Source organism: Lutra lutra, chromosome 2, assembly GCF_902655055.1.
Source record: "Lutra lutra chromosome 2, mLutLut1.2, whole genome shotgun sequence".
Classification (NCBI taxonomy): Eukaryota; Metazoa; Chordata; class Mammalia; order Carnivora; family Mustelidae; genus Lutra; species Lutra lutra.
This window is the reverse complement of record NC_062279.1, coordinates 13,918,408-13,941,583: the sequence shown is the minus strand read 5'-3', so window position 1 is coordinate 13,941,583 and position 23,176 is coordinate 13,918,408. Positions and strand designations below refer to the sequence as shown.

The 23,176-nt window shown below is 39.6% G+C and overlaps 1 protein-coding gene across 9 annotated transcripts in view; it reads right to left on the bottom strand.

Moving 5' to 3' along the window:
- TENM3 (teneurin transmembrane protein 3) overlaps positions 1-23,176 on the bottom strand; it is a 441,422-nt gene that overhangs the window by 159,144 nt on the left and 259,102 nt on the right. For all 9 annotated transcript variants that reach the window (XM_047714374.1, XM_047714410.1, XM_047714419.1 and 6 more), the window contains one exon: positions 2,259-2,497. In XM_047714374.1, coding sequence (XP_047570330.1) covers positions 2,259-2,497 — 239 coding nt within the window. The remainder of the gene's footprint in view (positions 1-2,258; positions 2,498-23,176) is intronic.

Genomic DNA, 23,176 nt, shown 5'->3' with positions numbered 1-23,176 from the left:
ACACAGTCTCTTCGGCCTGAAAAGATGGATCATGCTAACTGATGAACAAATCTTTTACCTGATTTGAACCCCAATGAAAAAAACCATTGCATTTGTGTATTAGTCATTCAAGTACAAGAAGACCAGTGAAAATGGTAAGTGTATTTGGGCTTAATTAAAGCAATGGAAGTATGAGAAAATTCTTTGACGATAAAAGTAATTTTTGCCAGAGAACAGTTAAGTTCCAGCACAAGAACGAGATCATAACTAATGTTTGACAAGTATCTGTTGAGCTGAGTATATTAACTATATAATTTGTGTGTTTCCATGTGGGGCGAGAGAAAATCAGAGGGACAAGTGGATGATAGTGAGAAAAAGTATGGAATCGTGGAATAAAGTACAATGGGCTGAGAAACAGGAAAACAGGCAGTTTGAAGAAAAGGAGCATTTGGAGTGTTTACTCAGAAGTCTGATACTCAGCGATATTCACTAGGGGCCCTTGAAAGGAGGACAAGTCTCACAAATAACAGAGAGCTAATCTCACATTAAAATGCTATTTTTTCCCGCTAATCACCCACTGTAAATAAAACTGCATGGTATCAATCTGATATTCCCAATATTGCACATCTGGTAGGCATTCAGAAAGGACACCTACCCACAGAGCAACAACACAGACACAGACTGCCAGCCCCACATAGCTCTTGATCGGTCTGGCATGTACTGTGGTAAAAAAAAAAAAAAATCCCCTGCAAATATGTATGCTTAATTTATCACATCCCATTTATGCCTCGTGCATTTCAGAACCTTTTAAAATTCTTTAGCAGCACGCTGCTGACAGATACAGATAATTTATACAACTAACGAGAAGAGATTCTCTTAATGGCTAGGTATTTTCCAGCTGAATACTAGAACTCCATCCCCGAATACTGATTTTTTGTTGTGATAGTCCTCATTTACCTTGAGGGTTATGAAAGAGCGTAGTGACGGTTCAGGAGCGCGGGATCCTGGCCAAGCGACAAACCTCGTGGTACTTGGTTAGAGCATTTTTACAAGGAGGGAGTTAACTCAGATTGAAAAACGACAAGAATGTTTCATCTCAGACGGAGAGCGGTGCTACAAGGTGGTGTATGAAGCCCGGTGACGGGGATAATGAGGTTTTCTCCAGGTTCGGTGGGAAAGCGGGCCCCAATTCATTAGTGATGTCTGCTACGGCCAAAGGATTGGAAGTAATAGTATACATCATGCCCCAGAATTGCCATCTCTGACTCACTTATCCCTAAAATTCCTTCATGCTTTACATTCTATATTCCTCTTAAATGTCGTGGCTCAAAATGGTTATTTCACTTTCCAAAATACATCATTTATAAGGAGTATGGTAGCTAATGACAGAAACACGTTCACGGCAAAAGCACCATGCAACTACACATATGGCTCCATAATACTCGTGTTCAGTTCTAGAATTTCAGGGGCATCACAAATTGTATTGTAAACCTGAGGATGCATCACTGGCTGTGGCTCTTGTTGGGTAAACCATATCACTTGTGATGAACCTCGGTGGACGCCATTAGCATTTCGATGTGGTCATTTCTGGGATTTACAAAAGCCATTTCTAATAATCCAAATGCTCATACAGTTATGAAACAGTTAAAGAAAAGCACTATTTACAACTTCTGTTAGCAGCTCCCATCATTTGGGTTACTATGAAATGAAAACCATGATCAACATGACATCAGAAAAGATGAAAAATCCACATATTTGAATGAGTCTGTAAATCGTTCGTTGTGTTATGGATGCACAGGTCTCTGGAGAATGTGGCTGAGGCCAGGACGATGGTCCTGAGTGACGAGCTTTACACCAAGATAGCTGAGTTAGCCGAAAGGTGTGTAATCAGTACAAGGAGCAGAGAGCTCCCTGTCGAATATGCATTGAAGGGATTCCTGTGTAACGTTCCTTCCTGCAAATTCATGACTGACTTCATGTACATGAGATGTCACAGACTTAGCCATGTTTCAAGAGGGATGCGCCAAACTCACACTCTAGTCACATTCTAGTCTGCAGCCAAGCATAGACCTCAATTTTTGGGCAAATGCAGCTTTTCTATTTATCCAAATTGCCCGAAGATGACTGAAGACGTTCTGTGGATTGACAAGGTATTAACTAATCCCTCTTCCAGAAACTAAATCTTGTAATATCCTTCTTGGCCACCTAAATGGATGAAACCAACAAGACCACCATATAACATCCCAATGTACAAAGTAATTGTCAAACTGGGTTCTTACCTATAAAATATGAGAGGAGTATTGCCAGGAGCACGGAGACCCCTACAGCGCACAGGGCAGTACATTTCCAGCTACAATACTTGGAAGACTTCTTGAATTTAAAAGCACTTCTTGATAGGGTGTTTCTAGGTAGTGGCCGAGTAGGTGGCGAATAAACAGAGCCAGATGCCATCGTGTATCCTGGGGTTGCAGTGCTGAACAGTGGCGTTGTCCCTGTTCCTGTTTTGAATAGGAAATGCCTGTGGAACAGAACAATTATCATCAGAAGATACAGATATGCTAACATGTGGGAGACAGACACAGCTATCCATGAGCTCTTCCCCCTGTCTTCTGTCTCTCTCATTACCTCATTACCTCTATTTAAAAATATTAGAAATTAAGGAAATATCTTAACCAACTCATAATGGTGACTCTGATGACAGAAACTGACTTGTAAAGTACACAGAAGTATTGATGTACACCAATTATTACCATCCCTTCAAGTAGATATCTTGAGATGCTCTGCAGTTATTCTAATCACACCATTTCTTGCCCCAAACCATTCGGGAACTTCCTTGTATGAACTGTACTAAGAACATAATCACATTCCACTTAAGACAAATCACATCACTTTAAAGCTACACGTTGTGTTTTATGACTACATGAGACCACGTACTCGTATAAACACAAGGATGCATGATCATGTTGATGTTTTGCAGACAGATTTATTTTTCTGGAATTCCATGGAAACATTCTAACCCCAGCCTGCTCTCCCACTAACAAGCACTATCAAGCTTGGCCACAGGCAGCTGGTCAGGTCTCAAGGGATGCAAACCGATTTTATTTTTAGCTTATGTCAGACATAACTGGGGAAGGGGGAGAAAGAGGAAGGAATCACAGAACACTTCTAAAACCAACCTAAAAAAATGAAGGGGTCAGTGAAGCAGGTTTTAGATCAAATACAGAAACAGTCTGTAACAACTGAGCTGGATGGCAGTGGAGGAAAATGCTTCTAGAAGTGGTACATTTTGAAAATGTGGCAGAAATTACATGATCACATGACAAGAGTGCTGTATAAGAAATTCTCCAGGAGGGGCGCCTGGGTGGCTCAGTGGGTTAAAGCCTCTGCCTTCTGCTCAGGTCATGATCTCAGGGTCCTGGGATCGAGCCCCACATCGGGATCTCTGCTCAGCAGGGAACCTGCTTCCTCCTCTCTCTCTCTGCCTGCCTCTCTGCCTACTTCTGATCTCTGTCAAATAAATAAATATAATCTTAAAAAAAAAAAGAAAGAAATTCTCCAGGAACAACACTTAATATAGATTCCTATTAACAATCAAAGTCCCCAAATTAAAGAAAAAAAGTGCCATGTTTTTCATGGTTTATATTTCCTGTTATACCAGTAAGTTATTGTGAATTCACTGTGTGTCCTAACACGTATTATTATTTTCTCTAATAACGTGTCCAGTGAAGTCAACAGACTGTTTTCTCTTATGTATTCAGGAGGTTATGGGTATTCCATAGTGGAATATTCCATTACAGTACAATATTCCACTATGGAATATATATGGAATGTATGTATGTAATATATATGGAATATTCCACTATGGTACAATACAGTTTCTGTGAAAGATGGCTATAGATGGTACATAGCTGAATATTTTAAAATTTTACTACTGATGTCCTTATTTTAATATATAAGAGAATAAACTGAATATATCAAATAACTTAAGGGGTTCACAGGGCAGAACTCGGAAGCTAGACTACGAGGTTCAAATCCTAATTCACTGCTGACTGTGCATATGTCCTTGGGGAAGTTACTTCATCTCTTTGTGTTTTGGTTTCTTAATCTGTAAAATGGAGACAGTAATAGCCTCTACCCTTCAGGTTTGCAGTGAGGCTCAAAGGAGTTCATATTTGCTGTCAAGTGCTTGGAATATGGTAAGCACAGCAGCAGTGTTAGATAAATGAAAGAGCCAGACTCATGAGTCTATGTGCATTACTGCTTATGAATATTGTTGTGAGGGCTAATCAGGTCCTTAAGTCACAAAGAATCCATTTCTAGAAAAGTACTAAGTGACCAACTGTGTTGCTGGAGTAGAAACAGCGCAAAAGTCATGAAAGTTTGCCTAACACAAGTATAGTGGGAAGAATTCTGGAGTAGAAATCAGATCTGAGTTTAAGTTCCTGGTTGATCATTTCCTACATACGTGATTGTAGGAAGCCTCAGTTTTGCTTTTCATCTGTAAAATGGAGCTAATGATTTGCTTATCTCACAGGGTTGTAAACCCGTTAATGTATCTAAAAACGCTTTGTCAGGGTGCATGAGGGGCTCAGTCAGTTAAGCATCTGATGCCTTTGGCTCAGGACATGATCTCCAGGTTTGAGATTGAGCCCCCATTGGGCTCACTGCTCAGTGGGGAGCCTGCTTCTTCCTCTGCCGCTCCCCCTGCTTGTACTCTATCTGTGTTAAATAAATAAATAAAATCTTTTAAAAAAATACTGTGTCAAACACACAATTAGAACAGATGCAAATGATCAGTTGCTACTTCTATAAATTATACTAGTAACTGTACTGTGAGTCTCTTTTCCCATATGGAGGTACTTAGCAGGGCAAATTTTAAAGTCTATAGTCTGAATTAAATGTTACGTTGGACATAGCATTTTTAAAATCTCCTACCATATCCCTATTCAGCACAGTCATTAAGAACATGGGCCCTGGATCAAGACTGGGTTGAAATCCAGACTTTACCTATAATGAGCTGGATGATATCTGGTGAATGACTCAAATTTTCTGCATCTTGGTTGTATCATCCATAAAATGGGAATATGAGTAGTAGCTACCATGTAGACAATTATATGAGGATTCAATGGAAGTAACACACACGCCGTGTTTCTATAAGTACCTAACACAAGGTAAGAGCTCAACAAGCCTTAGCTATTTATCTTCCCAGAGTCACAGGCTGCGTATTCCAAAAGACCAAAAAGGATCATTTGGGGCCTTCAGATTCCAATTCAATAGGTAACAACCTCTAAAGCCAATGTTTGTAGAATGAATTCCCAGTTTTACAAACTTGATACAGGAAGTTCTACACATGGGCAGGGATTCCGGAGGAGAAGATGGATTGAAACAGACCAAGCAGGAACCTGATTATTCAGACGAGCTGTGAGCAACCTCTTACTGTAAAGGACCGAACAGGAAACACTGCAGCCTTTTCTGGCCATGCCCGCTCAGGACGGCAGCCATAGATCATATGGAAATGATCGTGTGGGGCTGTATTCAAAGAAAACTATGCTTACGGACACTGAGATTTTAATTTTATAGAATTTTCCCATGTCATGAAGTAATGGGGTTAAAGTTGTACAGTACTATTTATTTATTTATTTATTTATTTATTTATTTATTTACAGAGAGCAAGATTGCAAGTAGTCAGAGAGGCAGGCAGAGAGGGGGGAAGGGAATCAGGCTCCGCACTGAGCAGAGAGCCTGATGCGGGGCTTGATCCCAGGACCCTGGGATCATGACCTGAGCAGAAGGCAATGGTTTAACCCACTGTGCCACCCAGGCGCCCTGTACAGTACTCTTTAAAGTGAGTTTTTCCTCCTGAAATTCTCCCCCCTCAACCCCCTCAGCTGTCTGTGCTCTACTTCACTTCTCTCAATTCCAGTGGCTGCTTCACTGCGTTGGCCCCAGGAGACAGGAGACAAAATGAGAAGCAGAAAGAGCCCAGGTCTCTAGCTGGTTTCCTATAGCCCCATCTACTGGGGTATAGCCATAATGTCGGGGAGAAATTTGAGGTGAGACGGAAGGGGTTACCCTCCAGACTAGGAGGGGAATCCTGCAGAAAGGGAGCTGATAAAACAGAGCTTCAACAAGGCCTGATTCAACTGATTCAACAAGGGAGAGACGCCTGACTCCCCCCCCCCCCCCCCCCGCTTCATAGGCAGCATCTTGGGGAGCTGGCATGACTCCAGAGAGGGATGAGGCTCTCCACTACTCCCACACCACACATGGGGGTACAGAAATAGCAGAGAGCACTCCCTGACAATCATGAACAGAAACAAGCTGCATTTGAACAGCAACCAGCATGGCGGCCCATGGCCAAAGGCCGTTCCCTTGCCTTAGTCTTTGGTACCATGAAGAACCTCTGGGGAAAAGCGGACATAGAGAGGATTTGGGATGTAACCAAAATGTGTGAAAGATACAACATTTAAGAGATTAAAGGTTTGTCTTAGATTAGAAAAATCTCTCTACCTATTATCTAGGAGGAGGGAAACGGGGAGAGGTTGGATGAACTCAGAAGATTCCCCATGTCTCAGAAACACGGGCCCTGCTCCTGGCTTCCCTGGTGCTGGAGAAGTGGCGACCACAGAGCGTGTCCGCAGAACCTGACGGAATCAAACCTGTACCTTCAATGTCAGACAGAGGCCTGGGGAGGCCTCTGGGTCCCAAAGACCAAACGGACGGGTGGAGCATGGAGGTGTTTCCGTCGGGCAGAGGCTCCCTGAGATTTCGGCGTCTCAGCAACATTTGTAGGAAGGAGAATTACTACTGTGGCTTCAAGAGTAGCTTGGACATCACAGAGTGTCCCACTGGGCCTGAAGAGGCCACACAGGTGGGGATGAAGGTTGTCCTGGCAGTAACGTGGCCGTCAACAGTGAAGGGACAGATAGTTATGTGCGGACTCCACCCCAATCAAACGAAGAAACAGACCAGAGGGCTCTGAAATTCCACCATCTGAAAAGCATCCCACGAGTTTTCTGAGGAGAGAATTATTTTATCACCGAATTCACCATCCAGAAACGTCTTTCCATGTGTCACTCCGGCCTCTCTGCATCCTGTGACTCTCTGCCAGGTCATTCCAGCCTCAGGAACATGTTTCTCATGTATTTAAAAAAAAAAAAAAAATCCTGCCAAAATTACTATCAAAACCAGACGGTTTTGACCCGGCATCCACATGAGGTTTGGAGAAGAAAGGGAGAGATTTTCTTTACTTCTCAGACCGTATTTGGGAATGAAAAAGCGAATCCTGTGAGAATATCCCTCATTGTATTCGGCAATAAAGCAGCAGCTTCTTTTTTAACACAGAGCACACGGGCGCAGGCTGATTCGGTTCTGATGTGTCTAATGATGCCCCGCGTGTCGCCTGCCTCCAGTCCCTCCGCTCTCGGGGCCGCCGCGTCACTCTGGTGATGAACTAGAGAGGCGCACTTGAAGACAGACTATCAGAGACTGAGAGGAGGAAAATCAATTTCAAAGCCCCGAAGACGGCTGGTGCGGGAGGTCACCGAACACTAACCGTTGCTTTGTGGCTTCGGAATCTTGAGGGGGGGATTCTATGGAACAACAACAACGAGAAGCAGACGAGGGCTGGGGAACTCGAGCGCCTTATGCCACCGGCCACGGAAACAATTACTCTGGATTCAGCACAATTAATAACTGCTCCTTTTCCTTCTGAAGTGGAAAGAGCTGTTTCTTTGTGGATCTGCCTTCAGCACCGACCAGCCTTTTCATTTCAGCTTCCGCCTTCGCTCCTGGCTTCTATTTCTCACCGAGCCTGGGAAGGAGCTTTCTACGGGTCATGCCACAAATTTAAAATCAGGAGGGACAGGACTGAATCCCTCCATTCTTTCCTGCTGTCCCCATTCAGACTTTTGGGTCACTGTTAGTAACTCTACCCTGCAGCTTTCGCTGAGGGTCTCAGGGGTGATTTTCAATTACTCTTCTGGCCTGCCTGTCCTGTGCAGTCCCTTATCCCCCACCCTCCTACCCCCCAGTAGTCCCCCTACCAGAGAACCCTGCGTTCTTTCCTTTATGGCCTGCCTGTCTTCCTTGCCTCCTTCTCTCCTTCCCTCTCTCATTCCTTCCCTTCCCTTCCCCTCCCCTCCTTCCCCCTTCGATCGTTCGTTCCTTCCTTCCTTCCCATCTCCCTGTCTTTTCCCTTCCCTTTCCCCTTTCTTTCCTGTCTGATTTTCTGTGGGGTTGAGAAGTTCTTCTGAGTTCTTACACTTCAACTTCCTCTTCTGAATCTATTTGGCAGAGGCAAAGGTGAGGCGAAAGTAATATTTTCATTTCACGTTTTCTACTCTCAGATGAAACGTCATGGTGAAATGCTAGATCCTGAACTACTTCTATACCTCTAGCCGTAATTCCTCCCTGCTCTCCTCTCAGGCCTCTGACCACTGCCTCTTGTCCTTTGTTTTGCTTTCTTCCCCCTATGTCTCCTCAGGGATGTTTCATTCTTTAGAAATTCTGCACTTTTGATTGGTTTTGTCTTTCAGAATAATAAACTACAAAACTTACGATCATAAAATTTTTAATGGCAAAATAATCAGATTTTTGAAGTTGAATTTAAATGTCCTTTTATATATGATATGATATGATGTTATATGATACATCAACATACCGATGCTCATTTGAAAAGATCCTGACATCAAGTACAAAATTAAATAACTTATAATATATAATTAAATTGTAAGCTCACAACAAAGATTGTAAGACTGCAAGAGTCACTAGGAAACAAATGGGTTCATACTAGTCTTTTGTTCAGAACATTAACATAATCATGTTATTCCTCTAATATCAAGAGCACGGTTTCATAAGTTGCAAATTTCAGGGACCAAAATGAAAAGCATCCTTGGAAAATATACTGCGTTACTCAAAGTGGTTTGAGTCATTTCCTCAATGGAGCGCTATGAGAGAAAATAAGAGTCAAAAAGAAAGTGTGCCATCACTGAATGAAATTTTAATTAGATCAACTTCATAGCTGGCTGTCTTCATACAAAAGAGGTTTCTTTTCTTCAATATTTTATACAATGTTAAAAACCTTTCTAGAGATTAGCAAACAGAGCAAACGACTAAAAAGAGCATCACAGTGTTCAGTGCTGTCCCTGTGGCATAGCTGAAACCTTTATTAGTGAGCCATGAACACCTGGAATACGATTTCTTTTGTGTATAATCTAGTACGTCTTATGGGGGGAAAGACACTACTGCCCTGGAGATGTGACGGTTTTTCTTGCTCTTCTCAAATTCTTGGTTGAACAAAGAGAATGAGCTACTTCAAACTTAACATGAACCGCTTACATAAAACGTCTTGATGTGTCCTGCTTTCGACTTACGTTTCTAGGCAAATTAATAAAACGTTTCCCTGGAACACAAACTGCTTCCTTCAAATGAGGGGCTCTCATTTCAAAGACAATGAGAGTGCCAATGAGAAGACTGACTGATGATATTGGGTCACATTTACAACCTTTTCAGAATCCAAAGTTCTGGCTTAAGAGCTGAGGGAATTTTGAGGGATAGGTTCCTTTTCCTTCAGGCAAAATACAACTTTCTGGATTTAAGAGGCTTATTAAAGGTCTCACAAGATTTCCTCAACATCAAACGACTCTTCTAAAATGACATTTTCAGATCTAAAGCAAATGAATCCCACGCTTACGGATTAAATTTACCTGGAAATATATGAAGGCTAAAATTAACCACTGAGTTCAAAATAGTTTTAGTCACTTGATGATGCCAAAACAATGGGCAGGTTGCCTAGAATTCATTTTAAGATAAAAATTTGCAAAAACTGTCAAAATATATAAAATTTAACGGTTGTGCATTATCTTCCTTCCATATTGCTCATTACCACTTATTTAATTGCTTGTAGTCTATAATTAAGAATATACCCATTAAATACCACAGGAGTTGAAACAGCCTCCAGTATTTATCAGTATATATTTGAAAAACATGATATACCTAAACTGTGATAGTAACCACTATCCAAACACTCTGAAAACTTCCAGATAACCTGTGGTTCATTATCACAGTCTTCCGAATTTTCACTACCAGATCCTGAATTTTAAGTTCCAAAGCCAACTGGATGATCTTTTAAATGTATATTTAGCACTGTGTTTATAACTAATTAAAAGACTGAAAGAGCAGTTTACTCAAATGATGTGCTTTCGATAATAATGCAGGGAAATAAAAAGAAATATTAATGCAGCGAAATACATAATTTCCGGCAGCTATGAAGCAAGAAAACTAAAGAAAGCAGAAGCCTAAACAGAAAATTACCTGTTCTTATTCAAGGCCGGGTTCCTGCTTGTTTTCTTTACTTCTTAGCAACTGATTCTCGATAGGTATCCAAAGCCATTTAGTACAGTTACTGACTGGGTTTCGATACCTGGCTATTCGGGAAAGAACTCTCCGTCCGTTGAGGAGGCCGGCCCTCGGAAGCTCTGGGAGAATGCAGAGGCTGCTGTGAATGTTCAGGAAGAAGCCCACCCACACTAGCAGCAGAGGAAGGCTCTAAAAGGTGTTCGGCACCTCCACTCTTTCACAAGAAAACATTGCAACCAGACGGATGATGGGATCGCAGGTTTTGGTAAGGCCTGGGAAGCTTAGGTAGCCACTGACAGAACAAAATCTACTAAGAGTCCATGCCCTACATTAGAGCAGCGGTCCTCAAACTTGGGCTCACATCAGAGTCCCTTGAAGGGCTTATTAAACCAGAAGATCTCGGTGGAACACCCCAGCGGATACTGCCAGTCCAGAGACCACAGTTTGAGAACCACTACGGTAACGTGTTGGCGTACTGGGTTTTTAGCTTCAGTTTCACTCAAGACTCTCATCAAGATACTCTAACAAATTAGAAAATCATTCAAAAGATTCCTGCTTCTTAGAAAGTTACGGCTGGGAGCTCACCTCAAGAAGTCAACTTAGAAGGAATGGAATTTTTACAGTGGGAGGCTCAATCTACTTGACCTCAGCATCAAACAGCTTAAAGATTTGTCCTTGTTCTATATCATTTCACTCTTAATTTTTTACTTCCTGAGCAGGGAGCTTGATGTGGGGCTTGATTCCGGGACCCTGGGATTGTGACCTGAACTGAAGCAGTCGCTTAACCAAATGAGCTACCCAGGTGCCACTACTTTCAAGTATCTATCATGTTTGTTGGGCTTTATGTCTAAATGAGACACCAGCATCTGTTCTCTCTTGGTTCTTTGTCTCCTACACTATCTGTATTTCCATGTGTCTGTAAGACATTCACCAAAACAGTATCTCACTCCACAAGTGTCTTCTTTTGGGGGTTCTCTTTCTGCATCTCTTTGAACTTAATACTTGGGTGTATAAGCCATGGAGAAGTCTAGCTGATAACTCACCGTGGGTATTTACAACTTCCCAAAGGTTCCTTCCTACAGAAATGCTATTTCTTTACCCTTAAACTTTCTGGCTAGAATTTTTTTTTTTTTTAAAGATTTTATTTATTTGACAGAGAGAGATCACAAGTAGAGAGAGAGGCAGGCGGAGAGAGAGGAGGGAGCAGGCTCCCCGCTGAGCAGAGAGCCCGATGCGGGACTCGATCCCAGGACCCTGAGATCATGACCTGAGCCGAAGGCAGCGGCTTAACCCACTGAGCCACCCAGGCGCCCCTAGAATTGTTTTTATACAATCTTCTTTCCTCTATAATCTTGGCTTCAATTTACAACCTATATTAAAATTTATAGGAGGAAAAAAGCTACCTCTCATCCTTCTCTTTATCTGTTAAGAGAGACTTCTGGAAAACTCGGTTATAAATATTTTTAAGGCACCAAACACACATACATGCACACACGTAAACATAACCTCTTTACCCCTTTGCACATCTGTTATATTGAGGAGAAGGGAAAGAAATAGAAATATTTCCCACACAAATGCCTTCTCCTTCACTTTTCTCCTTCTTTGAAGCTGCTGAGGACCAGGAGTGACAATCAAGGTGGCATTCTTAGTACTGGCCAGAGTGAAGGCACCCTCACACCCCACACCCCAACCAAGGTTGTAATCCCGGCAGCTTCAGATCGACAAGAGAACAGGATGAAAAAAAAAAAAATAGAGCTACCCTATGACCCTGTAATTGCTCTACTGGGTATTTACCCCAAAGATAGAGATGTAGTGAAAAGAAGGGCCATATATACCCCAATGTTCATAGCAGCAATAGCCACAATTGCCTAACTATGGAAGGAGCCAAGATGCCCTTCAACAGACAAATGGATAAAGAAGATATGGTCCATATATACAATGGAATATTACGCAGCCATCAGAAAGGATGAATACCCAACTTTTATATCAACATGGACGGGATTGGAGGAGATTATGCTGAGTGAAATAAGTCGAGCAGAGAGAGTCAATTATCATATGGTTTCACTTACTTGTGGAGCATAAGGAAAAACATGGAGGACCATAGGAGACAGAAAGGAAAAGTGAATTGGGGGAAATCAGAGGGGTAGATGAAGCATGAGAGACTGTGGACTCTGAGAAACAGACTGAGGGTTTTGGAGGGGAGGGGGGTGGGGGGATGAGTGAGGCTGGTGGTGGGTATTAAGGAGGGCACATATTGCATGGAGCACTGGGTGTGGTGCATAAACACTGAAACTTGGAACACTGAAAAAAATAAAATTAAAAAAAAAATAAAGTTCATGCATAGAAAAAAAATCCTCTTCCTAAGGTTCAGAGGGAGAATTCTAGCATACTTGAAACAAAACAAAACAAAACAACCACCCATACTGAATCCTCATTATTAGAGTTAAAGACAAAGTTTTTTCTCTTATTCTTTTGATATTATTTTCGAACATGTTTTCAAGGGTGGGAGCAGGAGAACTGAGAAGAGTACTCACCCAGATGAGGAAAGTATAAAGTACTTAGAGGACTAGGTTTTAATTCACTTCAATTAAATTTATTTAATTACTTCAATAACTACTGTGGTTACAACAGTAGTCAACGAAAGCTGTAACTAAAAATAAAAACTAGCAAACGGGATTTCAAAACTGAAAGGGCTTGCGTCAAGGATTGATATAAAGGGAAACAGTTAATAAGTAATAAAACTTACCTAGAGTGAGCCAATAATAGACTGAATTTTTCTTTTTTGTGCTTTGATAATTTAATCTCTGATAATTTTGAAATGGGCGAGTCCAAACACAGGTGTATGTGCGTGTGTGTGTAAATTTTATAAGAATTGGCCAGGGTTGGTTCAAAATGGATTAATTATTTTGCCTCTAATATAAAGGTACTATTACTATAAACTTAATTGAAAATGGTTCATAGTAAGTAATATACTATGCATCCCTGAATTGTAAAAAGAAAATGTTTTTAGAACCCTACTGATTAAAATGCCTTTTCTTTTATTACCTCTAAATTAATTATGATATGCATTTTAAAGAAAAATATTTTAAATAAGAAAATTATACACCCCCAAGTGAGTAATCAACATTAGAATATAAATTATATATTTTGATGTGCAAACAAAAGAACAAATATGTAATGATTCTAGCTGTGACACAGTGAGTTGGTAAGACTGATAAACTACTTCTTCATGCTGATAGCATGTTGTGGTCTCAAATCTATTACACTTTTGAATTGATGTGCTATTATCTTTGGACAACTTTCACACCAGGAGGTGATCCCAGCAAGAAAAATGTCTTAAATGAAAAGCTTATAAACAAGATACATTTCACTGCTGTTACCTGAATTAATATGAGCTATTAGTGGTTGTACAAAACAGTGCTTTGAGACAAAATCTGTTTTTTATATTTTACCAAAAAATTCCACAGTATGAATATATGAATAATTATATATTTTAGCAATTGCCACTGTATCAATTTGCAATTATACTGTATACACAAACATGTTTATGGAAAGTACAGCATCGATCTCTGAAAACTGGGAAGAAAAATTCTAGAGTATTCATGTGATCTGTTGGAAGAGCATTTTAGTGAATTTGTATTTATTTTTCAGTATTAGGTGAGAAACTTAATACAATATAAAATTTATGTATAACCACAGCTTTATAAAAATATATAGGGTTATAATAGGAAGCAAACTATTTTTATTAAGACTTATGTAAACACAGACAAATCTATAATCAAGCACTAAATCATGTTACAGAGTTTGGGAGGATTAGGAATGGAACAACAGGTTAAATACGCAGATTTGTTTCTTTCTTTCTTTTTTTTATCCTTTTACCATTACCAAGAAGGCTAAAATAGGTTCACAGCCTTTGTTTCAAATTTTAGTTATTATAATGGTGTGGTCATAGCATGAAATGTACAAATCTATATCAGATATTTTCCTACATGTTTTAAGATTATCAATTACAGCTACTGTTGGCATTTGCATACTAAATATATTAAAATTAAAATGGGAATAAAAAGAATGCCTTAAGACTCCTATGTGCTATTTGAACAAGATTTTAATTATTAATTCATTCAATTATTGATGGCCAACTATGCTTAGAACTGCTCAGAGTTTCTAAATAAGTTTGAGAAGGAAGTATGATCTAGATAAAGACAAGAATTTCAAGTGTAGATGTAAGTTTACAAAGAATAGAAGAATTATAGGATTGTAAGAGATACTGAAGATGTACCTTAGTCAATCACATATTAGTGAACCGAAAGTAGCTAAGAAGACAAAACATAAAGCAACCAGTCCAAAGAGAGGAAGGCATTTTAAATAAACCTTAATGAGCACCTATTTACTCTGCACAAGGAAACTATTCTGATTTTAACTTCACAAAATCCCCACTCTGTGTGTGGTGTGTGTAATAAAATTTCCTTTTTTAAGATGAGGAAGCTGAGCCTTAATTTTTCAGAATTTATATAGAGGCAAGGGTAGGTCTTTTGGGCCCTAAAATTTACATTCTTAACCAGTTCATTATACAGTAGTAGTTTCTACATGAGATATGTATCTTAACTCACGTATAAAACACACTTCCGTTTGGACTTATCTCCTGTCTAAAGAATAAGAAAGATATTAAGCTTTAATACTATGTAGTACTGTGACCATCGTGAAAACTGCTTTCAGTCCTTCTGTGGGAAAGTCACAGGTGTCTGTGAGAGATTCCCTGAGAGCAGGATGAGCTCACCTAGTAGACGAGTTGACAGCAACACTCTCACCTTCTAACTTCTGCACCTGTTTGTGATTAACTAAATACAAGACTCTTCCCAATACTTTGGGATGAGCTGCGCAGTGATTCTGAAAATCTTTTTTAACCACATCCAGGTTAGCCAGCTGGCTCATGGCAAAGTACCCGAAAGAGTTGTAGACCTTAAAAGTGAGTTAAATATATAGAAAGGAGAAGGGGCCAAATTTGATGACCTTTTCTGGGAGGACAAGGGGCTGTCAACAGCATGCTACCAAGAATATATTTTTGAAAAAATTATTAATATGTCCCTTCACGTAAAGTGGTATTCAAGCACAAGGAAGGAAGTACTGCTTCTTTAAAGAAACTCTTAGTTCAGACAGGATTTTTAAAAACTCACATTTGGAAATATTCCCATCAATATATTATTTTGTTGCCAAGAACAATGATTGCCATCTATAACAATTTTTAATTTTCTAAGCTGCTTTAACGTCTGCAAAACATGGTATGCTAGTGAGTTTGGTCCTTGTTTATTTAAAGATGTGCAAATGTAACAACTTCTAATTAGTTTGCTAGAACATCAGAGACATTAGTCAAGTTTCAGCAGATACTGGATGATCCTACTTGTGTGGAATCTAAAAAAAGTCCAACTCATAGAACCAGAGAGCAGAATGGTGGTTGCCAGGGGGTGCTTAGGGGTGGGGGAATTGGGGAGATGTTTGTCAAAGGGTACAAACTTCTAGTTATAAGATGAGTAAGTGCTGGTGATCTAATGTACAGCCAGGTGATTACAGTTATTAACATTATATTGGATACCTGAAATTTGCTGAGAGGAGACCTTGAGTCCTCTCACCACACACACACACACACACACACACACACACACACACACACACAAGCTACACCCAGGTGAGGGGATGGATATATTAATTATTTTACAATGTGTGTGTCTGTGTGTGTGTTTATGTATGTGTATATATATGTGTGTGTGTATATATATAGTGTATATATATTTTAATGTTCAGGTTCAATGTTATACCTTAAAAAATCAAACTGTGCAATCTAAATTGTATATATTTTTATTTGTCAAAAGGAAGTTCATATAGTTGTTAGGTCAAAAAGGTTTATGTATGGTTAATATTTGACATGTAATTATCTTATAAATATATACTTAATAAATATTTATTAAACAAAATTAAGTGACAGACTGAAAGAAAATAAAGTTATTTAGAAATGCTATTTATTTCATTTCATCCTTTCAAATTTTAGTTTTATACACATATGATAACTTGCATAAGATTAGTACGTTGCTAAAGCTGTACAATTAATAACTGAATAAATACATGTATTTTGGGGTTGAGTGCTTTTATTTTCTTTCATATCTAATTAACAAAATGGAGCCACTATAAGAAGGAAAGGAATTAATTTAGAATCTGGGATCTAGCTGAGTGCTGCCACCGACCAGTTACGTGACCTTGGGCAGATTACTAAAATCTCAATGGGCTCTAAAAGAAGGTAAGATCGGGGGGCGCCTGGGTGGCTCAGTGGGTTAAAGCCTCTGCCTTCAGCTCAGGTCATGATCCCGGGGTCCTGGGATCGAGCCCCACATCGGGCTCTCTGCTCTGCAGGGAGCCTGCTTCCTCCTCTCTCTCTCTCTGCCTGCCTCTCTGCCTACTTGTGATCTCTGTCTGTCAAATAAATAAATAAAATCTTTAAAAAAAAAAAAAAAGAAGGTAAGATCGGGTAATTGCCAAAATTTACTCCAACTGTGAATTTGTTCTGGAATGTAGTCCATATATTTCTCAAAAGTGGTCGCCACTTTTCCCCGTCCTCTGTCACAACCTTGAGTTTTTCACACTGGTACACTGTAAGACATTCATAAATACCCATAAAATGAGGGAAAGCATTCAGGATTCATTTTGTGAAATATCACTATTCCACCATGATCTCAGATAATCTCCTCCCCTTAAGATCACTTTTTTCTAAAGCAAACCCTGTTTCTGAAATTTACTTCATAGTTGATCTCCTGTAGGAAGCCACCCCAATTAAACAGGAAAATACCGGTTATTCTCAATCTAAAAATACCTATTTCCGAAGTTGAAAAGGCTATCTAATTGTTCACAAAAATTAATCAACATGCCAATTCTTGTTAGTTGTCATTGCCTTTCCTTTACCAAGCCTTTACTGCTTTCCAAGTTATTATTCATCCTTCTAAATATGGAATTAATTATTTTTCTCTTAACTGTATAGCAGAGGAAAAGAATAAAGAAAAGCAAAGAAGTCAAAATGCTACTTTGCAATGACATTTCAACAAATCCTTATAAAATCTTTAAGAAGTATTACCAGACCCATTTTATGAAAAAAAAAAAAAGATAAAAATATATGAGTAATCTGCCTAAGGTTACATAGCTAGTAGAATGTTAAGATTTTAACCCAGATTTATCCCCAAACCATTGCTATTTTTCTACCCCGCCATGAGCAGAAAGAAGCACTATCATAGTAGTGCAGGGTGTGATTGAAACAAGATGACTTCTCGTGGTAATATTCCAAGTGGTTCACAATATGAGGTGAGAAATCATAAAGAGGGTCATCGTAGAATCAAAGGGGTTATCAAATAGAATTTATTAAGCTTAGCTGGTTAATTGCATGTCTAAGAATGTAATCTTGCAGGCAAAGGAGAAAGAATTCTGAAAATGGTTTAACAGAAAACAGACCTCACCTCAGGTTTGAAGAAAGAAATACAAAAGGCAAAACTTTGTCAAGGGAAAAATGAAGAAATACAGGAAGTGAGAAACAATGTTAATCAGTGATATAAACAAGATGAAATTTTAGAGCAAAACACAGTTTTAAAACTGGACAGAAATTAATTCTAGGATAAAGATAAAAATCCCCCTGTAGTAGTGATGTTAGGCAGAGATCACACACACAGACACAGACACACACACACACACACACACACATACCACACAGACACACACGCATGAAAACACACGTGCGCCCATACACAAGAGGATTGAAACGTTTTCACAGACAATATTAGGGAAGAGTAAAAGGATTTTTAAAAATGCTCACAAAATGGTTGCTGAGAAAGAGGAAGAGAGGTGCCTCAAAAATGAATAGGTCATGCTCAGAAAAAGATAAGGATGAAATCACAGTCATTAGCCATGACCAGAGTAATGGCACGGATGACCTTATACTTTGATCATGTTCAGAGAAGTGACTAGAAATGTGTTAGAAGTAAGTAAGAATTCATTTTCCTAGGTACTAGGGAAATTAAGGTTATCATGTGTGAATATTTTATACAGATTGCTGGTTATCCAAAACCAAACATTATCAGAGTAGAGTAATTGCATTTTGTTGGAATTATGCTTTCAAAAATCACTTAAGGTCTATAGCAAATAATTAATGCATGCTTTCTTGGTGTCTTAATTGCTATTATAAAGAAACTGGTTCACCTCAATTAAACAACATAACACGCCTACTCCATTGTACAGTATCTTCATCATGCTCAAAAGACACCTAAAGCTTTAAACACCTTAAGTAAAACTGAGGTCTAACTCCTGACTGATGGGGAGACAATGCATCTATCAAGGCTTGGACTGATTCATTCCAAACATTTACCTCCTTAGTTAATTAAATGTTTCAGGAATAGGACTAGTTGCCTTTCATTACAATTTAAACATTTTTTTTTTCCTTCTCAGGAATGAAATGAGCAGACCCGGGGTTCCTACCTGCAAAAATTCACCTTTTTTCTGTTGAACAACAGAAAGAGTGAAAGCAGCCAGAGAGTTTATTCTGATAGATCTGTGGCTGCAGGCTTGACCTACCTACCCCATGAAGATAAATTAGACTGTAACTCTTCCAGTCAGGACAAACACTTTTCTTGTCCGTTGGAGAGAAGAGAGCTTCTTGATGATAAATGGTGTTTACATTTGTTCAACTGTTAACTAATTAGGTTATCTTATCCTCTGCAATGGTTGTTCTTATTATTTGGTCATATTTTAAAACCATTTATGGAGCACCTATCATTTGCCAGGTACTTTACTTAACATTATTAAAGTCACGGCGCTCTTTTCAGTATGTAGTACTGTGGCACTGGAGATCGGCCTAAGGTTGTAATAACCTGTAGATGATCATATGGATAATTTAAATGATGGATCCAGGATGAAAACCCCGGTCTGACTGCAAAACACAGACTCTTGTTTATGCTGCTGAGCTGTGTTTGTATCTGGGCTTATGGGTGCAGCTGAACAAGACGGTGACAGACTGGATGACGTCCCCTAGCCTACCTGCAAACAGATTATTCCTAATTTTCTTTTCTCCTACAGTCCTGCTTCATTTGAAAATGTGCCTAGATGGTATAGTCATTTAAGCAGAGAACCCTTGGTTTCAGCTCAGGTCATGAACTCAGGATGATGAGATCAAACCCAAAGTTGGGCTCTGAGCGAAGAGCCTAACTCTGTCCTCTTGAGTATCTCTCTCCCTCTCCCTCTGCGCCTCCCACTTGTGCTCTCTCTCTCTCCCCCAAACAAATAAATACATCTTTAAAAAAAAGAAAGAAAGAAAATGTTTGTGCCAAGTGATGTCCTGAAGTATGACCACCACCCCGCGCCCCTTTCCCCCCGTTCCAGCACTCCCATCCTCCTGGGGGGCTTAACCTGATCTTAGGGAGGATAGAGACAGGATGGAGAAAACGAAGGAGAAGCATCTGATGGGCATCACCCACCCACAGGGCTTAGCGGGGTGGGGGTGGGGAGCGCCGGGCTTGCACACAGTGAGGCTTCATGATGGAACTGGAGGCAACTGTTCCAGAAGTTTCTGTCCACCTCTCAAGAAGAGGAAGAGAAGGGGTGCCTGGGTGGCTCAGTGAGTTAAGCCTCTGCTTTTGGCTCAGGTCATGATCCCAGGGTCCTGGGATCGAGCCCGGCATCGGGCTCTCTGTTCAACAGGGAGCCTGCTTCCCCCGCTCTCTCTGCCTGCCTCTCTAGCTACTTGTGATCTCTCTCTCTCTGTCAAATAAATAAATAAAATCTTTAAAAAAAAAAAAGAAGAGGAAGAGAAAATATTATGTTATTTTATTGTTGTAACTGTCTAGGGCTTCTCCTACCCTGTCCTCGAAGAATCTATGTCCCACTCAAAACTAGCAGAACCTTCTCACTCAATGTCAAGTTTTTATTACAGATTAGTTTTTCTGTAAAACCACTCTGAGAAGAAAAAAAAAAGATATTTAAAAATAAAACTACTAGGTTTTATTCAGGAATATACATCAATATTGACTCCTGGGAATGACCTCCATTTTAGAGCTACTGTCAATCCACAGCCTACTTTTCCATTTAAGTTATCAGCATAATATTTGCTAAACAATCAACCTGAGGCAGGTGCATTACAATTAGGTAATAATAATATCACTTTAAAAATCACGTTTTTTGGACGTCTGGGTGGCTCAGTTAAGCGTCTGTCTTCAGCTTAGGTCATGACCCCAGGGTCCTGGGATCGAGTCCCACATAGGGCTCCCTGTTTCTCCTTCTCCCTCTGCCCCCTCCCTCAAATAAATAACATCTTAAAAAATAAATAAAAATCATGCTTTTGCTTTTCCCTTATCTTAGTAATCACCTTTAATCTCATACTTTATTTGGAATGAGGTCTCTATTTCAGTACAGCTGAAGAGCTTTGAAAACAAAAATTTTACTAGCTAGAGAGCTAGAGACACACAGTTGTTCCTTCTTTGAGTAAATTCAGGACCAAATTTTACTTTTGTTTTACATTTTTAGTGAATATATGATTTACCTTTAAATCTAACATTTTACCTTTAAAATTCAAAATTTGAACTTCTTGAACAAAATTTCATTGGCTATGTTGGCCTCAATATATGTTCTCTCTTGTCCTTTTGGTATTGTGAGAAGAAAATAAAAACAAATATTTTATGTATTATGTTAAGAACCACATATTTAGAGAAAAACAGAAGCTTTTTCTGTGAAGGGGTTGACAAAGTGTTAAATATTTGCTACAAGTTGGCATAGAAACTAGAAAAGTTCAAGTTGAGAGTCAACCAATGACTGTATTCCAACCAATGGCTGTTTTTCTGCTTCCCCTCTCATTTAGTTTCTTTTTCTGATTTATCTTAGGCGTAAGTTAACATGCAACTTTACTTGTGGGAATAAATAATACTTCCTTGGGTAACAGTATGTCCCCTCCATGTCCGGTATAGTTTCAGTTTATATCCGTAAAACTTCTAGTGCAATTGTATTTATAACCCTTTCTCTTTTCATTTATTTTTATTATTTTAATATTTTTTAAGGATATTATTTATTTGTCAGAGAGAGAGAGAATGTGCGGGTGCCTGTATGAGCACGGGGAGGGGCAGAAGGAGAAGCAGGCTTCCCACTTAGCAAGGTGCCCCATGCGGGATTGGATCCTAGGACCCCAGGATCGTGACAGACACTTAACTGACTGAGCCACCCAGGTGTCCCAAGTTCTTATAACATTTTCACTCTTAAACTGTCTGGTTTGATGATAAATTAAATGGTTAGCACAGCACTTAGACACTGAATTAGGACAATAGCTTCCTGAATTAATCTCACCTTAATGAGACAAAAGTTTTTATGCCACAGATTGAAATGAGCCTTAAATATAAACATCACCAGGAATATCCTAATACATCATACCTCCTTCTTCCTCTTTCTTTCTATTATTCTTTTTTTTGCGGGGGAGGAGATCTTATTTATTTGTCAGAGAGAGAGTGAGAGAGCACAAGCAGGGGGAGTGGCAGGCATAGGGAGAAGTAGGCTTCCTGCTGAGCAGAGGGAGAAGTAGGCTCCCTGTTCTGAGCCGAAGGCCGAAGGGAAACGCTTAACCTCCTGAGCCACCCAGGCGTCCCTTCTTCCTGTTACTCTTAAAATGCACATGTGTCCCTTCACAGGCCTTTTAAGAAATACTGTAAGTTACTAAAGGTGAACTATTTCAAGAGATCTAGAATCCAGTTGATTTTTACTATTCATTGGCGTGTAATTTTAGATAGGTTAACAGGGTCTGCTGTTGTTGTTGTCTGTTTTTAACAGAGATGGTGAGACTCTCAAAGATTCATTAAGAATTTCTTAGCCTGGGCCCAGATCCAATTTTGACACTGGTGTTCAGTAACCTCAGCTTCATTTTTGTACCTCTTTTCCATACTCTGTGATATTCTCCCCCGTCCCCCAAACTGTCTTTAACAAAAGGATATGGCATCATCTGTAAACTTAAGTCAGTGGATTACCTCCCCAGGGATATTTTACCTAAAGCTCTATCTGCAATTATGGAGCATCTAACTACTTACTATCTTGTTAAAGGTAGTTGGTTATTAGCATGCTCGAGAGGGTACCATTTTTCACCCAGGAAAGCTTTCCCTGGTACGATAATGCCACAATGTGAAGGTTGCTGCCTAGGTTTCTAATAGGAAAGGATGACTGATATCTGAAGCCTGTACTGATGTCTTGACTTTCCCTAGAACCATTTAGAGTGAAGATTAAAAGAGGGAGAAAGGGAGAATATCTTAATTCAGTAGGTAATACTTCTGTTTAGGTCTTTTTTTTTTTAAGATATAGCAATTGATCTCACATTAAAGCAGCCCAGGACATTTCAATATTTAAATAAAAATGCAATAATAAAGAGGTAATTTAATCTGCAATATCATACATTAATAATTAGCAGAGCATTACTGCACTGCAAGGTAAAGAGCTAGGGGAACATAACTAATGAACTATCAATGCCAAAGTAGACTTCATACGAAAATAAGACTTTAATAAATCTTTTATTAAATGGCTACAAATGAACCATTTTGTTAACATCTAATAGGAAACTACTAAGATACTTAATTCACATATATAAATGAAGAACCTGCAGGCAATTAACTTCACAATTGTGGAAGGTCAGGGCTCCCAGTGAAAGTTGCCGTTCCTTCCATCTTTCAGGGCTGCTGCCGCACTGGGCCGAGGCCCAGCTTTTCCTTGGCTGCTCTATACTCTCGCAGCAACTCTGACCATGCTCTGAAGCAGCCGAAGTACAAAATAAACAGAGGATGACCTACAG